The 18,042-nt window shown below is 38.1% G+C and overlaps 1 protein-coding gene across 4 annotated transcripts in view; it reads left to right on the top strand.

Annotated features, from left to right (window-relative positions):
• The first annotated feature begins 3,729 nt into the window (after window positions 1–3,729).
• The window catches only part of LOC127425091 (FH1/FH2 domain-containing protein 3-like), an 81,321-nt gene continuing 67,008 nt past the window's right edge, over window positions 3,730–18,042 (top strand). For 2 of the 4 annotated variants that reach the window (XM_051670737.1, XM_051670739.1), the window contains exon 1: window positions 3,732–4,115. In XM_051670737.1, the coding sequence (XP_051526697.1) occupies window positions 3,951–4,115 (165 nt within the window). In that variant the 5' untranslated portion in view covers window positions 3,732–3,950. Of the gene's footprint in view, window positions 4,116–18,042 lie in introns of all 4 variants that reach the window. The other 2 variants (XM_051670738.1, XM_051670740.1) reach the window with 2 other exon arrangements.

Below are 18,042 nucleotides of genomic sequence, written 5' to 3' on the forward strand. Positions count from 1 at the left end.
ATTTCTCTCAGCTTGATTCTGAGGCTTTCACAAGGGAGGTATCTAGCATGAAATCTACCAATTGCTTGCTTGATCCTATTCATTTATGCATTTACATTTACATTTATGCATTTGGAAGACAGTGTACTTATTACAGGGACAATACCCCTGGAGCAACCTGGAGTTAAGTGCCTTGCTCAAGGACACAATGGTGGTGGCTTTGGGGATTGGGATACCAGTTATGTGCTTTAGCCCACTACGCCATCACCACTCTATTTATTCCCACAAGCTTATTTAAATCTTGCTTTGATGTTTGGTGCCCTGCTATCCTCAATATTATAAATGATTTGTTGGAGACTTGGTTTGTTCCAGCAGCATTAAAGACTGCTGCTGTAACACCTGTGCCAAAAAAAGAAAATGCTGCCCTGGATGATTTTAACAATTTTCGTCCCATCTCAAATCTTCCATTTTTGGCAAAAATACTTGAGCGTGTTGTTGCCTCTCAATTGTGTAATCATCTTACAATTAATAACCTTTTTGAACCCCTTCAGTCAGGTTTTCGTAAATTTCACAGTACTGAAACGGCACTGGTCAAAGTTACTAATGACTTGTTGATGGCTTCTGATTCTGGAGCAACTTCCATTCTCATCCTTCTTGATCTTAGAGATGCCTTCGATACTGTTGATCATGATCTTTTACTTACCCGCATTGAAAGAGTTTTTGGTGTGTCTGGGACAGTTTTAATCTGGTTTAAATACTATTTTACTGACCATTCCCAGTTGATTTCTATGGGTGGTTACAGGTCTGAAATTAGTTCTGTACTCACTGGTATTCCTCAGGGCTCAGTTTTAGGCCCTTTACTTTTCAATATTTATTTATCTCCATTTGGGCATCTGCTGCGATCGCTCGGCCTCCATTATCACTTTTATGCTTACGATACCCAAATCTATATACACTCAAAATCTGGTGAAAACTTTTATGTTTGTTTTCTATCTGACTGTATTTCTGAGATAAAAACGTGGATGAATAATAATTTTCTTTGTCTGAATAGCGGTAAAACTGAAGTTATGCTTAAAGGTTCCCATCATCAAATTCTCAAAGCTGGTTCTTTGTCTCTGTTTGTTGATGGCTCTGTTTTGGAGACTCAAAGTAAAATGAGGAACCCTAGAGTCATTTTTGATACCAGTCTTACATTTGATTCTTTTGTACAGAGTACTGTTAAAGCATCCTTTTTTCACATCAGAAATATAGCAAGATTGCTCCCTATGCTAAATTTCTCTGTAGCTGAAAAGCTGATAAACTCATTCGTTGTCTCTCGGATAGATTACTGTAATGCCCTTTTAGCTGGAGTTTCTAAATCCACACTCAGTAAGCTCCAATATGTACAAAACTCTGCCGCCATGATCCTGACTGGGACCAGGACATGCAATCATATTACTCCTGTATTGGAGTCCTTGCACTAGCTTCAGTTTCTGTGTAGATTTTAAATGTATGATGCTGACATACAAAGCATTACATGGCTTGGCTCCTCATTATTTATCTGCATTGTTAATTCCTTACACTCCAAATCGCAGACTGCACTCCTCACAGTCTAATTTCTTGACTGTTCCACAAACCCGCTTAAAATCTAAGGGTGACAGGGCTTTTTCTGTCTATGCTCCTACCCTTTGGAACTCTTTTCCTCTAGAACTTAGGGAAGCTCAGACCAATGACATTTTTAAAGCTCAACTCAAGACATACTTTTTTAAACTAGGATTGCTTGCTGATGTTTACTTTTATTTTATTTTTTATTGTGCTATGCACTGCTTATTTTGTGTACAGCGCTTTGAGAAGCTGCTTTTAAAGGCGCTCTATAAAATAAAGTTTATTAATATTATTATTATTATTATTTAGAATACGTTACTGACCTTGAGTAATCTAACGAACATTACAAATTACATTTTTCAGCATGTATTCTGTAATCTGTAGTGGAATACATGTCAAAAGTAACCCTCCCAACCCTGTCAACATTATAGCACAAATGCTGTTGAGCTTAATTTATACTGAACCTAGAAAGTACCTTTAATTTAATATTAACACAGTATTGAGACCTTGTGTGAAATAAATCTGACCTGACTTGACTTTTTAATTTATTTGTTGTTCCAGAATGGCAGCAGTGCATGTTTAAAGGGGTACTACTGTATTTTCTTGTTTTATTTATTTAGACATACACTATATTGCCAAAAGTATTCACACATCTGCCTTTAGACGCATATGAACTTAAGTGACATCCCATTCTTAATCCATAGGGTTTAATATGACGTCGGCCCACCCTTTGCAGCTATAACAGCTTCAACTCTTCTGGGAAGGCTTTCCACAAGGTTTAGGAGAGTGTTTATGGGAATTTTTGACCATTCTTCCAGAAGCGCATTTGTGAGGTCAGACACTGATGTTGGACGAGAAGGCCTGGCTCACAGTCTTCGCTCTAATTCATCCCAAAGGTGCTCTATCGGGTTGAGGTCAGGACTCTGTGCAGGCCAGTCAAGTTCTTCCACACCAAACTCGCTCATCCATGTCTTTATGGACCTTGCTTTGTGCACTGGTGCGCAGTCATGTTGGAACAGGAAGGGGCCATCCCCAAACTGTTCCCACAAAGCTGGGAGCATGGAATTGTCCAAAATCTCTTGGTATGCTGAAGCATTCAGAGTTCCTTTCACTGGAACTAAAGGGCCAAGCCCAGCTCCTGAAAAACAACCCCACACCATAATCCCCCTCCACCAAACTTCACAGTTGGCACAATGCAGTCAGACAAGTACCGTTCTCCTGGCAACCGCCAAACCCAGACTCGTCCATCAGATTGCCAGATGGAGAAGCGTGATTCGTCACTCCAGAGAACACGTCTCCACTGCTCTAGAGTCCAGTGGCGGCGTGCTTTACACCACTGCATCCGACGCTTTGCATTGTACTTGGTGATGTATGGCTTGGATGCAGCTGCTCGGCCATGGAAACCCATTCCATGAAGCTCTCAACGCACTGTTCTTGAGCTAATCTGAAGGCCACATGAACTTTGGAGGTCTGTAGCGATTGACTCTGCAGAAAGTTGGCGACCTCTGCACACTATGCGCCTCAGCATCCGCTGACCCCGCTCTGTCATTTTACGTGGCCTACCACTTTGTGGCTGAGTTGCTGTCATTCCCAATCGCTTCCACTTTGTTATAATACCACTGACAGTTGACTGTGGAATATTTAGTAGCGAGGAAATTTCACGACTGGACTTGTTGCACAGGTGGCATCCAATCACAGTACCACGCTGGAATTCACTGAGCTCCTGAGAGCGGCCCATTCTTTCACAAATGTTTGTAGAAGCAGTCTGCATGCCTAGGTGCTTCATTTTATACACCTGTGGCCATGGAAGTGATTGGAACACCTGAATTCAATTATTTGGATGGGTGAGCGAATACTTTTGGCAATATACTGTATTTTGGGGAAGAAATGCATTTCCTTTTGCTGTGGCCTCCCCCAATTTTTCTGCTACACAAATACAGCCGGAACCAAGTCTTGCAGCAGGAATTTAATTATGAATGAGGAGCTGATTAATATGGGATGCTTAACCTGTTTACATTGAACAAATGGCCTTTCTCAGTGGTCCCAGAGAAACTGTTGACTGCGTTACTCTCTCTGACCACCAGATGTCGCCATTTCTCATTCTTTGTCTCCTGCTGGTAAAGCGCTTAATCCGCGGGGGGCGTCCGGCTGTCCCGCACCTTCACCAGCGATACGGACACTTGTGCTCAGCGACAGAACAGGACGGGGAGCGCAGAGCTGCGGGTCATCTTTACTTCCTCTTTCATTCACACTTTAGCGGTGAAGTGAAGTCAAGGACGGACGCGGATCAGCTGAAGGACCCGCTGTGAAGGTGCTGCTGACTTTGTTGTCGTTACCGGACAGGACGCGCTTGGAAACGGCTACAAGGGGCCGTGCATGGATGCACAATGTCTTCGTTTGTGTGCCGGGTTCAGTTTTTAGACGACACCGATCCGTTCAACAGTACCAACTTCCCCGAACCGACCCGACCACCTCAATACACGTTCAGAGAAGATATTCCTCTGATAAATCAGATCGCCGGAGTTCACCGACTCCTCAAAGCGCCACATAAGGTGAGATTATAGTATACACTTATAGTATTATATTATACTATTTATAATACTGACAACAATTAAATAAAGCTAAATAAAAGCGTTGAGGTCAATAAAAGCAGTGAAGAGCGACAGGTGCTGGAGTGAGATTATAACCGGGCGGCCCGCGCCAGATAGAGCTGCAGAACAACAATATATCAGGATATAATTATGAAGTTAACAGTTTTTATAGTTGATTACAGTGTTGAATGAGAACATGAATATATTAGGGTCCATTGAATCAAACAGAAAACCCCAGTGAGACTGTGAAGTATTAGTAGTGGATATATTATGGCATTACTTATTTGTAACAGTAACATTTAGAGCCTACTTACATTTTTAATTTTCAGATTCCGGCCACTTATGTTTTTTTATTTTATTTTTTTAATAATAATAATAATAATAATAATAATAAAAATCTTATATTAATAAAATGCAATATAAATAAATCCTAATAAACTCTTCAGTCTCAAAGGGATGTTCCGGGTTCAATACAAATGGATATACATTTACACAGAAAATTGTAAGTGATTTTATTGCACTTAAATCATGTTAACACACATATTGTTTATTGTGTCTATACTTTTGAAACAGTGAGTATTTTAACGTTTACAGATTGACCCCATTGACTGCCATTGTAAGTGTCTCACTGGAACACACATTTGTGCTTTTATTTTAAATAAAGGAGGGACGAGTTGAAATTATTATTATTGTTTTGTTTTGTTTGTAATAAGCATTATGACTCAAATGCGGTCGATTCAACTTAACTTGTATCGAACCCTGAACATTCCTTCAAGGCTTTGCATATTTTATACTCATTTTCAGAGCAACATTTATAGTCCAGTATTCTTAATCATTTTCAAATTCTCAGAATCAGGCTATTTCTTATTGCAATAAAAAATAAAATAATAATAAAAAAAACCCTAATAAAATTCAAATGAATGAATCAACATAAACTTCACTCTTAAAGAGATAGTTCACTCAAAAATGTAAATTCAGTCATTGTTTACTCACCCCTGTGTTGCTATAACACTATATGACTTCCTTTCTTTTTCTGAACACAAAGGGAGAAATTGTGAATAAATGTTGTGCTCAGTGATGTCATACAATGGCAGTTAATGGTGACCACCTCTTCAAGCTTCAAAAGAACACAAAAGTATAATTCAGAAGTCTAATAAATTATTCCATGAGACTCATGATTGTTATGAAAGCATACGATAAGATTTGGTGAGAAACAAATGAAATCTAATGTATTTAGTGAAAATGTTCACTGACCGTTGATCTCCTGTGTGTGTTCATGATAGGACACGAGAGCAACAGTTCACGCAGTGCCCTCGTGACATTGGGGCGTTCAAGTGAAAACTCGTTTTGTTTATTTAAAAACAGGTCCTCCACAGCGATAGTGACAACAGAACACAACACAACTGCACACAAAACAGAGAACAGAACTTACTAAACATGTCTGAAGGGTTGAAGCATTTACATTGATGCAAGAATTGATGCATTTCTGTGCCCAGCCTTATTTTTTTTGTGAAAGTTTTTGGACTGGTGCCAGTTCACAGTAGACGGAGTTACCCGCGTGATGCCGAAAATAGAAAACAAGCAATCGATAGAATGTCCCGTCGCTCGTCACTGCTGGTTAGGACAAAAACTCTTGATTACTATAGAAAATATACCTTTTATCATGTGTCGTTTGCCGTCAGGTTAGGACACGGTGTGACTGTGGCTGCCTGTAGCTCCTCTATGTTTCTGTTAGATTTCCAAAGTCTCCGTTCAAAAAAATAAGGCTGGGCATAGAAATGCATCAATTCTTGGACTACAAACTCTTCAGACATGTTTAGTAAGTTCTGTTCTCTGTTTGTGTGCAGTTGTGTTGTGTTCTGTTGTCACTATCACTGTTTTTAGACAAACAAAACAAATTTTCGTTTGAACACCCCAATGTCACGAGGGGGCTGCGTGAACTGTTGCTCTCGTGTCCTATCATGAACGCACACAGGAGCTCAACGGTCAGTGAACATTTTCACTAAATACATTAGATTTCGTTTGTTTCTCACCAAATCTTATCGTATGCTTTCATAACAATCATGAGTCTCATGGAATAATTTATTAGACTTCTGAATTATACTTTTGTGTTCTTTTGAAGCTTGAAGAGGTGGTCACCATAAACTGCCATTGTATGACATCACTGAGCACATTTATTCACAATTTCTCCCTTTGTGTTCAGAAAAAGGAAGAAAGTCATATAGTGTTATAACAACACAGGGGTGAGTAAACAATGACTGAATTTTAATTTTTGGGTGAACTATCCCTTTAAGAATAAAGTTATTTTTTGAACCAAAAAAATACATAAAAAATTTTTCAGACTGATGTTGTTATAGAACCTTTTTAAGTTCCATAAAGTAGGTTTTATTCTCTAGTTTATTTGAAAACCATCTATGTACTGTTGCTTTGAATAACTCAGAAACCAAAACACAGATGTGATGAGCCTTTGACGAGACATGAAGAACTTTATTTATTTCCAAAGAACCATATAGCAAATGGATTGAAAATGGGTTCTTGATATGATAAAAGGTTTTTCACTGAAGTTGCTACAAAGAACCATTGAAGAGGAAGAGAGGAATTTCTCTATTCGTCTGATAAATGCTGTTAGTACAGTGCCAGGTGTTTAGGACATGATTTCATGAAGCATGATTTATCTAAATCTGCTTTTAAACAACGTGTATTGTTAAAGCACTATACAAAAAATATGAAAAAATTACTTGAATGAGTCGTCATTTTTATTTGTATAGCGCTTTTCACAACACACATCGTTTCAAAGCAGCTTTACAGAAAATCATACATTAACAAAAAATGAAACTGTAATATCTATAAAGTCTTAGAGTCATTATTGTGTAGTTTGATTAAATACATTTGTAAATTGTGTATAAAAATAAGTAATTAAATAATAATTGTATTTATAACCCCAGTGAGCAAGCTGAAGGCGACTGTGGTAAGGAACACAAAACTCCATAAGATGTTGATTAATGGAGAAAAATAACCTTGAGAGAAACCAGACTCACTGTGGGGGCCAGTTCCCCTCTGACTAACATCATGAATATAATGACAATATTAGTTACTTGTGTGCAGTGCAATTCATGGTTTAAAATTTGTACATTAAGTAAGCGTTAAGGTCCATTGTTTTGAAAATAAAAATAAAATATTTTTTTATGAACTTTAAGATTAATGACTAACATCTTTGAAGTTCATCCTGGATTAACTGCAGAAGTTCATATAGATGCATTGTCCTTTGTTAGTTTGCTGATGAAGGCATTTGTTGGCAATTAATTGATAGTCTATGTATGTGTTCAAGAGTGTAGTCCATCAATAGACAAAGGTGATGCAGGCAGAGATCAATGAGGTGCTTCGCAGTTCAACCAGCAAGTCCTTTCGGTGAGGTTTGGTGGGGTCCATCCTAAATCCAAGGTTCAGGCAGTGGCATATGAAGTATCCGATGTCTTACAGTTGGAGTTGGCATCAGTTCATCCTCTGAAGTCAAAAGACTGAAGTGATGTCTGGCTGGCACCGGCTGTACTTTGTTGTCATCTCTCAGCGACACATGGCAGTGGAGTCCGACTCCAAGCAGGAACGGAGCTGGATCTGGCTGGCTCTGGTGACCTCGAGATATGAATCCCGAGGTTGAGACATGGAAACAAATAGAATAATATTAGCGTAGATGTCATTCAATTTCATGCAGAGTTATAGATCATGATAGATTTTTCTGGTTCCGGCAGACCTAACTAAAGCAGCCTTATTGTGAGTTGATGGATAAATTAGGTGTATGCATGGCTAAATAGATGAGTCTTTAGTCTAGACTTCAACTGAGTGAGTGTGTCACTCGCAAACAATGCGAGGAGTTAATAATATTAAGAAGAGGTTCTGAGACTACCATTCCTGGAGTCGCAAGTTCAAATCCAGGGCATGCTGAGTGACTCCAGCCAGGACTCCTAAGCAACCAAATTGGCCCGGTTGCTAGGGAGGGTAGAGTCACATGGGATAACCTCCTCGTTGTCCAATAATGTGTGGTTCTCGCTCTCGGTGGGGCACGTGGTGAGTTGTGCGTGGATACTGCGGAGAAGAGCGTGAAGCCTCCACACGCACTACGTCTCTGCGGTAATGCGCTCAACAAGCCACGCGATAAAATGCGCAGATTGACACGCAGGCAACTGAGATTCGTCCTCCGCTACCCGGATTTAGGCGAGTCACTACACCACCATGAGGACTTAGAACACTTTGGGAATTGGGCATTCCAAATTGGGGGAGAAAAAAGAAGAGGTTCTGAGATCACAGGGAATACCTCTTTTAAGAGCTTGGTTGGTATTGGATCTAACATACATGTTTTGGCTTGTGATGTTTCAATAAGTTTTGTTAGCTCTTCATGAATTATGACAGCGAAGTATTGAAGTTGCTCGTGAGCAAAATTATGAGACACTTTTCTGAGGTACTGTGACAGTTGATTGCATAATTCCAATTTTATTTCTGATTATTTCAATTTTATCAGTAAAGAAATGAAATCATTACTATTGTGCTGCGACGGAATATCTGGTTCAGTTGAGGCTTTATCCCTGACCAATTTAGCCACTGTACTGAATAAATATTTTCTATGAGTTTGCTAAAATATGGCAGCTTTTAGTGCCTGTCTGTAGCTACAGACACTATCCTTCCATGCATGGCGAAGTACCTCTAAATTTGTATTCTTCCACTTGTGCTCAATTTTCCGAGCTGCTCTCTTGAGAGCATGAGTGTGATCATTGTACCACAGTGCAGGGCTTTTTTCTTTAATTTTCTTTAATCGAAGGGGGGCGAGACTATCAAGAGTGCTAGAGAAGACTGTATTTATATTTAATGTTATTACATCAAGTTCTTCTAGACGTTTTGGCTTACTGAGTATGTGAAGCAATTCTGGAAGATTATTAGTGAAGCTATCTTTAGTGGTCGAAAGAATTGCTCTACTTGAACGATAGCATGGTATAGATTGAGTGACATTAGCTGATCACAGCATACAAGAGATGAGGTAATGATCTGAGATGTCTTCGCTCTGCGGTAGAATTTCTATAGGATCAACATTAACTCCATATGACAGAATTAAATCTAGCATATGATTATGGCGATGAGTTGGTCCTGTCACATTTTGTCTGACTCCAAGGGAGTTAAGAATATCGATAAATGCTAATCCCAATTAGCATTTTCATGATCTATGTGAATGTTGAAGTCACAAACAATTAAAGCTCTATCTACATTAACTACAAGATCTGATAAAAATTAGCAAATTCACCAAGGAAATCTGAGTACCCGGGTGATCTATATACTGTAGCAAGGGCAAAAGACAACAGAGTTTTTTATTTGTATCTGACGGTGTCACATTAAGCATTATTAGTCCAAAAGACTTAATCTTATATCCTGTCCTCTGAGTAACACCAAAAACTCCACTGTAAATTGTAGCAACACCTCCTCGATCCTTAGATGAAGCTCATGTTTATAACAATAACCTGGGGAGTAGATTCATTTAAACTAATATATTCATCCGGTTTAAGACAGGTTTCAGTCAAACAGAGCACATCCAAACTATGATCTGTAATAATTTCATTTACAAATAGTGTTTTGGTAGAAAGAGATCTAATGTTTAGTTTGCAATTGTCTATAAATCCTATGCTATTCCCCTCCTATGCTGTTTGAGACCACTCAAACATCCAGCCATTAAGTGACACTAATCTACTATAAACCTCGTCACCACGACGAGCAGGGAGGAGGCCAGAGCATATTACAGTGTCTGACATCGTTTTTGCAAGTTCACACACCTCTTTAACATTTTTTTAGTGATCTCCGACAGGCGAAGCCGGACATTGTTAGTGCCGACATGAGTAACAATTTTAGAAAATCTACATTTAGCATTAGCCAGCACTTGTAAATTTGATCTGATGTCAGACGCTCGAGCCCCGGAAATGCATTTAACAATGGTGGCTGGAGTCTCTATTTCCATGTTCCATACAATAGAATCGCCAATTATTAAGGCTCTTTCAACATGATTCTCAGTGGGTGCATCACTGAGTGGGGAGAATCGATTGGAAACCCTAACAGGAATGGGAGAGTGGTGTCGCTTTGCTGAGCGAGTATGCTGCCGAGATGTCACCCAAAGGCCCTGCTGCAGGGGCTCTACAGCCAGAACCAAAGTGTATGTATTGCTCGCTGTACTACCTGCATCCGAAACAGTATTTACCGTCTTCTCTTTCTCACTGACCTCCACTAGCATTCGGATGAGTGTCTCTAACTCATTAAACTTCTCCGTCAGCCTGACTAATTCCTTACATTTATCACAATTGAATCCCTCACTGCTGATGGAAGAAGCTATAGTAAACATGTGGCATGCAATGCAGGAAGAAATACCATGAGCGGATGCCATGACATACCGCAATTCTGTTGTTGTTGTTATGGTTGTTCTTGGGGTTTGATGGGGTTCCTAATCAGCAGATGTTTGAGATTGATGCAATAATCCGTGTAAAACACAGTCGAGACACGAGATGTAGAAAAGTGGAAAAAGGAAAAAAAGAGAGAAAACCCGAAGCATGCGGTAAAATAGCAAAGGATAAAACGATGAACGTATAAGAATAAGAATAAGCAATGCTAAGCAGGCTAGTCTCAGTAATAGCAACTTCACTGATTGTCAAACAAAGCATAGGTTATTTCATGATAATTTGAAGAAAAGACCATGAAATGCTGCCAGCGTTGGTCAGAATATAGGGTTAGGTTTATTCTATATATTTCAGAATTTATCTCTAAATGTGGTTATATAGCTTTATTTAAAAATGAATACTTAAAAGTTGTAGAGTGTGTTTTGAAAACCATAATTTAATGTGTAAAGCTCTCTGTTATAGTGATGCCACGGTTAAGAATAATGTAATCACGCTTGTTATTAAACAGTGTGTTACTGACAAAATCAAGCATTTTTAGTGGGGTCTCTAGGTCGGAAAATGTTGACAACCCCTGATTTAAAAGATTTAATAGTTTTGCATGGCTTTACATTAAATTTATTACATTTTAGCATGACTCTGTAACATACGTTGTTCTGTTATTTAAAGGGATAGTTCACCCTTAAAGAAAATTCTGTCTTTACTTACTCAACCTCATGTCAAGAAACAGAGAATGTTAGCCTCAGTCATTCACTTGTATTGCATCTTTTTTTTCATATAATGAAAGTGAATGGTGACTGAGGCATTCAGTCTCTTACATTCTTCTTAACATCTCCTTCCATGGAAGAAAGAAATTTATACGGGTTTGAAACAACACAAGGGTGAGTAAATGATGACAGAATTTTTATTTTTGAGTGAACTTTCCCTTTAACTTTCCCTTTTTTTGATTAACATTTTTTATTGATTCATATAGATAAAGAAAAGCAAAACATATATACACATAACTTTCCCTTTAACTGTGTTTGTCTGTTTGTATGGGACATTATTGTCTTTTTTGGTGTCACTCTGTTATCTGAGTGATTGTCAGTGGACAGTAATTGAGTGTTTTGGTCAAATCTGTCAAATAAAACACAGGTCAGTGCAGCTCACAGATGAGGGATGAAGTTTCTTCACACAATGACATCACTGGAAATGTTATTGCTCAGAGTTTGCTCTTTTATAACTCAAGAGACTTAAAGTAATAGTTCGCCTAAAATCATCATCTAAAATCATCAATGTCATCATCGTTTCCTCACTCTCATGTCGTTCCAAACCCGAATGACTTTCTTTCTTTAGTGAAACACAAAAGGTTTTGCGATTGCTGATTTTAAATTATCAACTCATGCATACAAAACCCAAATGTGTACTTAAGTCGATTAATGATTTGATTTGATAGTGAATAATGACTAACATTTCATCTGTTCATCATTCAAAGTGATCGTATGTCTTCAGAATACTTAAATACAGTGGAAAAAATACTAGTAAGATTTACTTGATTTTTATTTTGCAAGTTTTTGCACACAGTTTTTTTTATTAAGTTCTAATAGTATAAATGTACGTAAAATCTACTTCACTTCATGACATAATATTGATTAAAGCGAGTAAATTTAACTTAAATATTTCAGTTAATATAGTAACTTTTACTTACAAATCTGATGTACATGGTATTTAAATAAACTTAGTAAATTATTAGTAAAATATTTGGTGGTATACCCTAACACTTTCTATGAAGCCCATAGTTATAATGCATTGTAAAGGCATTATTATGCATTAATAACGTGTTATAATACACCTTATAATATGTTATAAATTCTCATAAATAACTGTAACCACAATTATAATACATTATAATAATTACCTATTCATAGTTATACCTTAGAGTATAATGCATTATAACACAAGCAACATTTAATTTTATCTGTTGAAGTTATAATGTATTATATATAGTTGTAATATACTGTATATAATAGGTATGCTTTAAGTAAAGTGACAAAAGCAATGTCTTCTTATAAACATCCATAAGATATGTTTAAGTGGTTATAAGACATTACAAGTCATGCTGGAATTATATACATTACACATGCACAAAATACAAAATAACACACATTTAATGTATATTTTGAGATATCACGAAAAACACTTGTAAAGCTACAGGGTTCAAATATATCAGAAACGCTACATGTGTGATCAATATTACATATTTAAACACTCCCAAGAATATAAAAACAAATTCTATTCTGGACTCTATTCAATAAACTTTATTGTTATCTTATTTGGAGACTTATTTTATAAATAACTTCTATTATATAAGTTTAACTTGTGATGTTTTGTATGTTATAAGTTTATGTTATAGCTGTTTATAAGTGCACTTATAATATGATCACGTCATAAAGCCTTTTGACTGTTTACACTATACAGCACTTATAACATGAACTTTATTAACTTGTTGCTTGTGTTATAATGCATTATACTCTAAAGTATAACTATGAATAGAGGAAGTCTTATAATGTATTAGATCTGTAGTTATAAATATTTATGAAGTTATAACTTATTATAAGGTATAATGCATTTATAATGTCTGTACAATGCAACAGTAACAACAATAAAAATGTTGTAAATAAACGTACAAACAGTGAAAAGTTAAGTAAAATTTACTTGTTTTATTTACAACTAAAATGTACTCAAATTAGCAAATAACTATGACAAGGCTTTCCACTTTAATATTGATACATAATGACGCATTGTAAAGATTACAAACATTTATATGTAAATAATATTTACTTATAAGCTAGAGCATTCATTTTTACATGTTTGAATTGAGTACAAATGTAGAATTTACTTAATATTTTCAAGTTTACGCTTAAACTAAATTATTCAGTGTAGAAATTACTTAATCTTTTTTGCTATATTTACTTAACAGAATGATTTTTTTCAGTGTATGACACACGAGTCACATGGACTACTTTTATGAGACTTTCAAGTCACTATCAACTGCTATTATATGAAAATCTGCAATCACGACATTCTTTAAAATATCTTCTGTTGTGTTCGTTAGAAGGAAGAATGTAAGTCATATACGTTTGGAACAACACAAGGGTCGGTAAATGATGACTTCTTGTTCATTTTGGGGTGAACGATTGAAGCATCAAATTCGTCATAGATGTTTCTCCTAAAAATGCAGATAGCATAGCTCAGATCGTTTGGTCTTAGATGAGTTTGATGAGAAATAAGTGAGGTCATATTGAGACTTTTGATTGCAAATCTGAACACAGCTTGAGATCTCTTGTGAAATTCTAGAGGAGAAACTCAATTTGCTCTCCATTTAACCTCATTGCTGTCTAAGAGAAACAAGTGAGATATTATCTCATTTATGATTTTTCATACTATCCGTAAAGCCCAAGGCATTTTATTGTTTTGTAGGCTGTAGGAAAGGATCGTCGGACAGCCGCTGGCCCTCAGAAGGGTTCAGTGTTCACTAACTACCACTTACATTGCGGATGAACATTCAGCCAGATCTATTTATAACACAAGAATGTGAGCAAGCTGCTGCCCTCAATTTTAAAACATGTTTGTTGAGAGTTCAGCATTTTGTCTTTTCTCTTTATAACATGTCTAAGCTGCAGTGGCATCCAAAAATAGTGCCAGTATTTCACTTTATATAGACTTCAATTTCTGTCTGTCCGAGTCTCTGATACGCTGGGAAACATATTTAGCGGTGTTTGGCACTATTACTCTTGTTCATACTTTGGGTTACTGATAAAACTGCAAGGAGCTTTTGACAAAAATCATGTTAATAATTATAATTCTCTTTATTCATCACACATTATACATATACAGTGAAATTCTTCTTTTTCACATATCCCAGCTAGGCTGGGGTCAGAGTGCAGGGTCAGCCATGATACAGCACCCCTGGAGCAGAGAGGGTCAAGGGCCTTGCTCAAGGGCCCAACAGTGGCATCTTGGTGGTGCTGGGGCTTGAACCCCCAACCTTCTGATCAGTAACCCAGAGCCTTAACCGCTGAGCTACCACTGTTGATTATCTACCTTGATATTGTAATCACAAATTTTAATTTTGATTAATAACATGAACATTAAAAACGTATTTTGTATAGGGCAACTGTATGGCATTTTCTTCATTTAGGCTATATATCTAAAACAAGCTATGAACTGTGTTGATGTGAGACTTAAAACATGCATCAGACGGTGCTAAATTCCCTCCTCAGGACTGTTACTGATAGAAACACGGAATCTGCGCTCAGAATTCCATAGAAAACCTGCAGATTCATGCATCATTCTCAAATTTCCTCACATTCCCTTAAATATTTGAGCTAATCTGATTATACCTTCAGCATCTATTAAGACTCTCAGCCATGGCTGGGTCTGTGGGGAGGGGGGCATTAGGTTAGGATTTCACCCCACACTTCCTGTAGCACTTGCCATAGATGTGGCTGTCTAGTCGGGCACTTCTCACGCACCTTACAGTCTAGCTGATCCCACAAAAGCTCAATGGGGTTAAGATCCATAACACTCTTTTCCAATTATCTGTTGTCCAATGTCTGTGTTTCTTTGCCCACTCGAACCTTTTCTTTTTGATTTTCTGTTTCAAAAGTGGCTTTTTCTTTGCAATTCTTCCCATAAGGCCTGCACCCCTGAGTCTTCTCTTTACTGTTGTACATGAAACTGGTGTTGAGCGGGTAGAATTCACTGAAGCTGTCAGCGGAGGACATGTGAGGCGTCTATTTCTCAAACTAGAGACTCTGATGTACTTATCCTCTTGTTTAGTTGTACATCTGGTCTTCCACATCTCTTTCTGTCCTTGTTAGAGCCAGTTGTCCTTTGTCTTTGAAGACTGTAGTGTACACCTTTGAATGAAATCTTCAGTTTTTTGGCAATTTCAAGCATTGTATATCTTTCATTCCTCAAAACAATGATTGACTGATGAGTTTCTAGAAAAAGCTGTTTCTTTTTTGCCATTTTTGACCTAATATTGACCTTAAGACATGCCAGTCTATTGCATACTCTGACAACTCAAAAACAAACATAAAGACAATGTTAAGCTTCATTTACCGAATGATCAATTTAGCATGATTACTCAAGGATAAGGTGTTGGAGTGATGGCTGCTGTCTAGATTTGATCAAAAATGACTTTTTCAAATAGTGATAGTGCTATTTTTTACATCAGTAATGTCCTGACTATACTTTGTGATCAGTTGAATGCGTGTGACACATTTCAGAGAAAAAAATCAAAATAAAAAACTTAGAATAACTTAACTGCAGAAGGACAACCATCACTGCAACACTCCACCGATCTGGGCTTTATGGCAGAGTGACCAGACGGAAGCTTCTCCTCAGTGCAAGACACATAAAAAAGCATCTAAAGGACTCTCAGACTGTGAGAAACAAGATTCTCTGCTCTGATGAAATGAAGATTGAACTGTTTGGCCTCAATTCCAAGTGTCATGTCTGGAGGAAACAAGGCACCACTCATCACCTGCGCAATACCATCCTAACGGTGAAGCATGGTGGTGGCAGCATCATGCTGTGTGGGTGTTTTTGAGCGGCAGGGACTGGGGGACTGGTCAGGATTGAAGGAAAGATGAACGCAGTAAAATACAGAGATATCCTTTTTTTTTCTCCCCAATTTGGTATGCCCAATTCCCAATGCACTCTAAGTCCTCATGGTGGCGTAGTGACTCAATCCGGGTGGTGGAGGACGAATCTCAGTTGCTTCCGCGTCTGAGACCGTCAATCCGTGCATCTTATCACGTGGCTTGTTGAGCGCATTACCGTGGAGACATAGCACGTGTGGAGGCTTCATGCTACTCTCCACGGCATCCACGCACAACTCACCACGCACCCCACCGAGAGTGAGAACCACATTACAGTGACCACGAGGAGGTTACCTATGTGACTCTAACCTCCCTAGCAACCGGGCCAATATGGTTGCTTAGGAGAGCTGGCTGGAGTCACTCAGCATGCCCTGGATTCGAACTCGCGACTCCAGGGGTGGTAGTCAACACCTTTATTCGCTGAGCTACCCAGGCCCCATACAGAGGTATCCTCAATGAAAACCTGGTCCAGAGCGCTCAAGACCTCAGACTGGACCGAAGGTTCATCTTCCAACAGGACAATGACCCTAAGACACAGACAAGACAATGCAAGAGTGGCTACGGGACAACTCTGTGAATGTCCTTGAGTGGCCCAGCCAGAGCCCAAACTTGAACCCAATCGAACATCTCTGGAGAGATCTCAAAATGGCTGTGCACTGACGGTCCCCATCCAACCTGATAGAGCTTGAGAGGATCTGCACAGAAGAATGGCAGAAAATCCCCAAATCCAGGTGTGCAAAGCTTGTTGCATCATACCCAAAAAGACTTGAGGCTGTAATCGCTGCCAAAGGTGCTTCAACTAAGTACTGAGTTAAGAGTTTGAATACTTATATCAATGTGATATTTCAGTTTTTTATTTTTAATAAATGTGCAAAGTTATCAAAAATCTGGAATTTGCTTTGTCATTATGGGGTATGGAGTACAGACTGATGTGAAAAAATAAATCATTTAAAGCGTTTTAGCATAAGGCTGCGACATAACAAAATATGAAAAAATGAAGGGGTCTGAATACTTTCTGAATGCACTGTATAACAAGCACTAAAATGGTACTGTCTCTTTAAAAGAACCGGCAGCTCCGCCAGCAAGTATTTACGGTTCAATTAGCGCAGCACATATTAACGAGATAGAAGTTGCACGGTGGTTTTTCCCTCATCTGTGCAGTGTGATTCGAATTAATGTTTATTTTTATGTTTTTGATCAACAACTGACTGTAACTAACAGAAAGGATATTAAAAGAGACATGAAATGAAAATGGAGGGTGTTGATCTAGTCTTTGGACACAAAATACGTGGAACGAGCCAAAGGGAAACATTTTCTCACATAATGTGTATTGACTGACGTGTACAAATATTTGTTGTACAAGTTCCCAAATTCAAATCTACAGGCTCACGAGTTTTTATTAATGTCAAAATATTATTTCTGCAATTCTTATTACTGTGTAAAAGCACTGACGCCATCTCTGTGCAACATTAAACAGTCTGTGTAATTGGCTGTATATGCCATTTTAGATGCAGCCTCTGTGCCACCTTTGCTGGCTTTAGTTAATTGCGGCAGCCGTAATTGTGATTTTCAATTATTTTTTAATTGTGCAGCCCACCTAGCAACCACACAAAATACCCTAGCAATGTGCTAAAAATCACTTTGAACAACTTGGCAACCAAACAGCAACGTCCTGGCAACCCATCCACAACACCTCGTTATATAGGTGGCTGGTTTTGGCAAGCAGTACTTCAACAGTAACAATCCTTTTAAATTTATGCTGTAAATTTAACTGTATACACATTTGTATCTGTCCACAAACACACACTTGTGAGCTCA

This window comes from Myxocyprinus asiaticus, chromosome 34, assembly GCF_019703515.2.
Source record: "Myxocyprinus asiaticus isolate MX2 ecotype Aquarium Trade chromosome 34, UBuf_Myxa_2, whole genome shotgun sequence".
NCBI lineage: Eukaryota > Metazoa > Chordata > Actinopteri > Cypriniformes > Catostomidae > Myxocyprinus > Myxocyprinus asiaticus.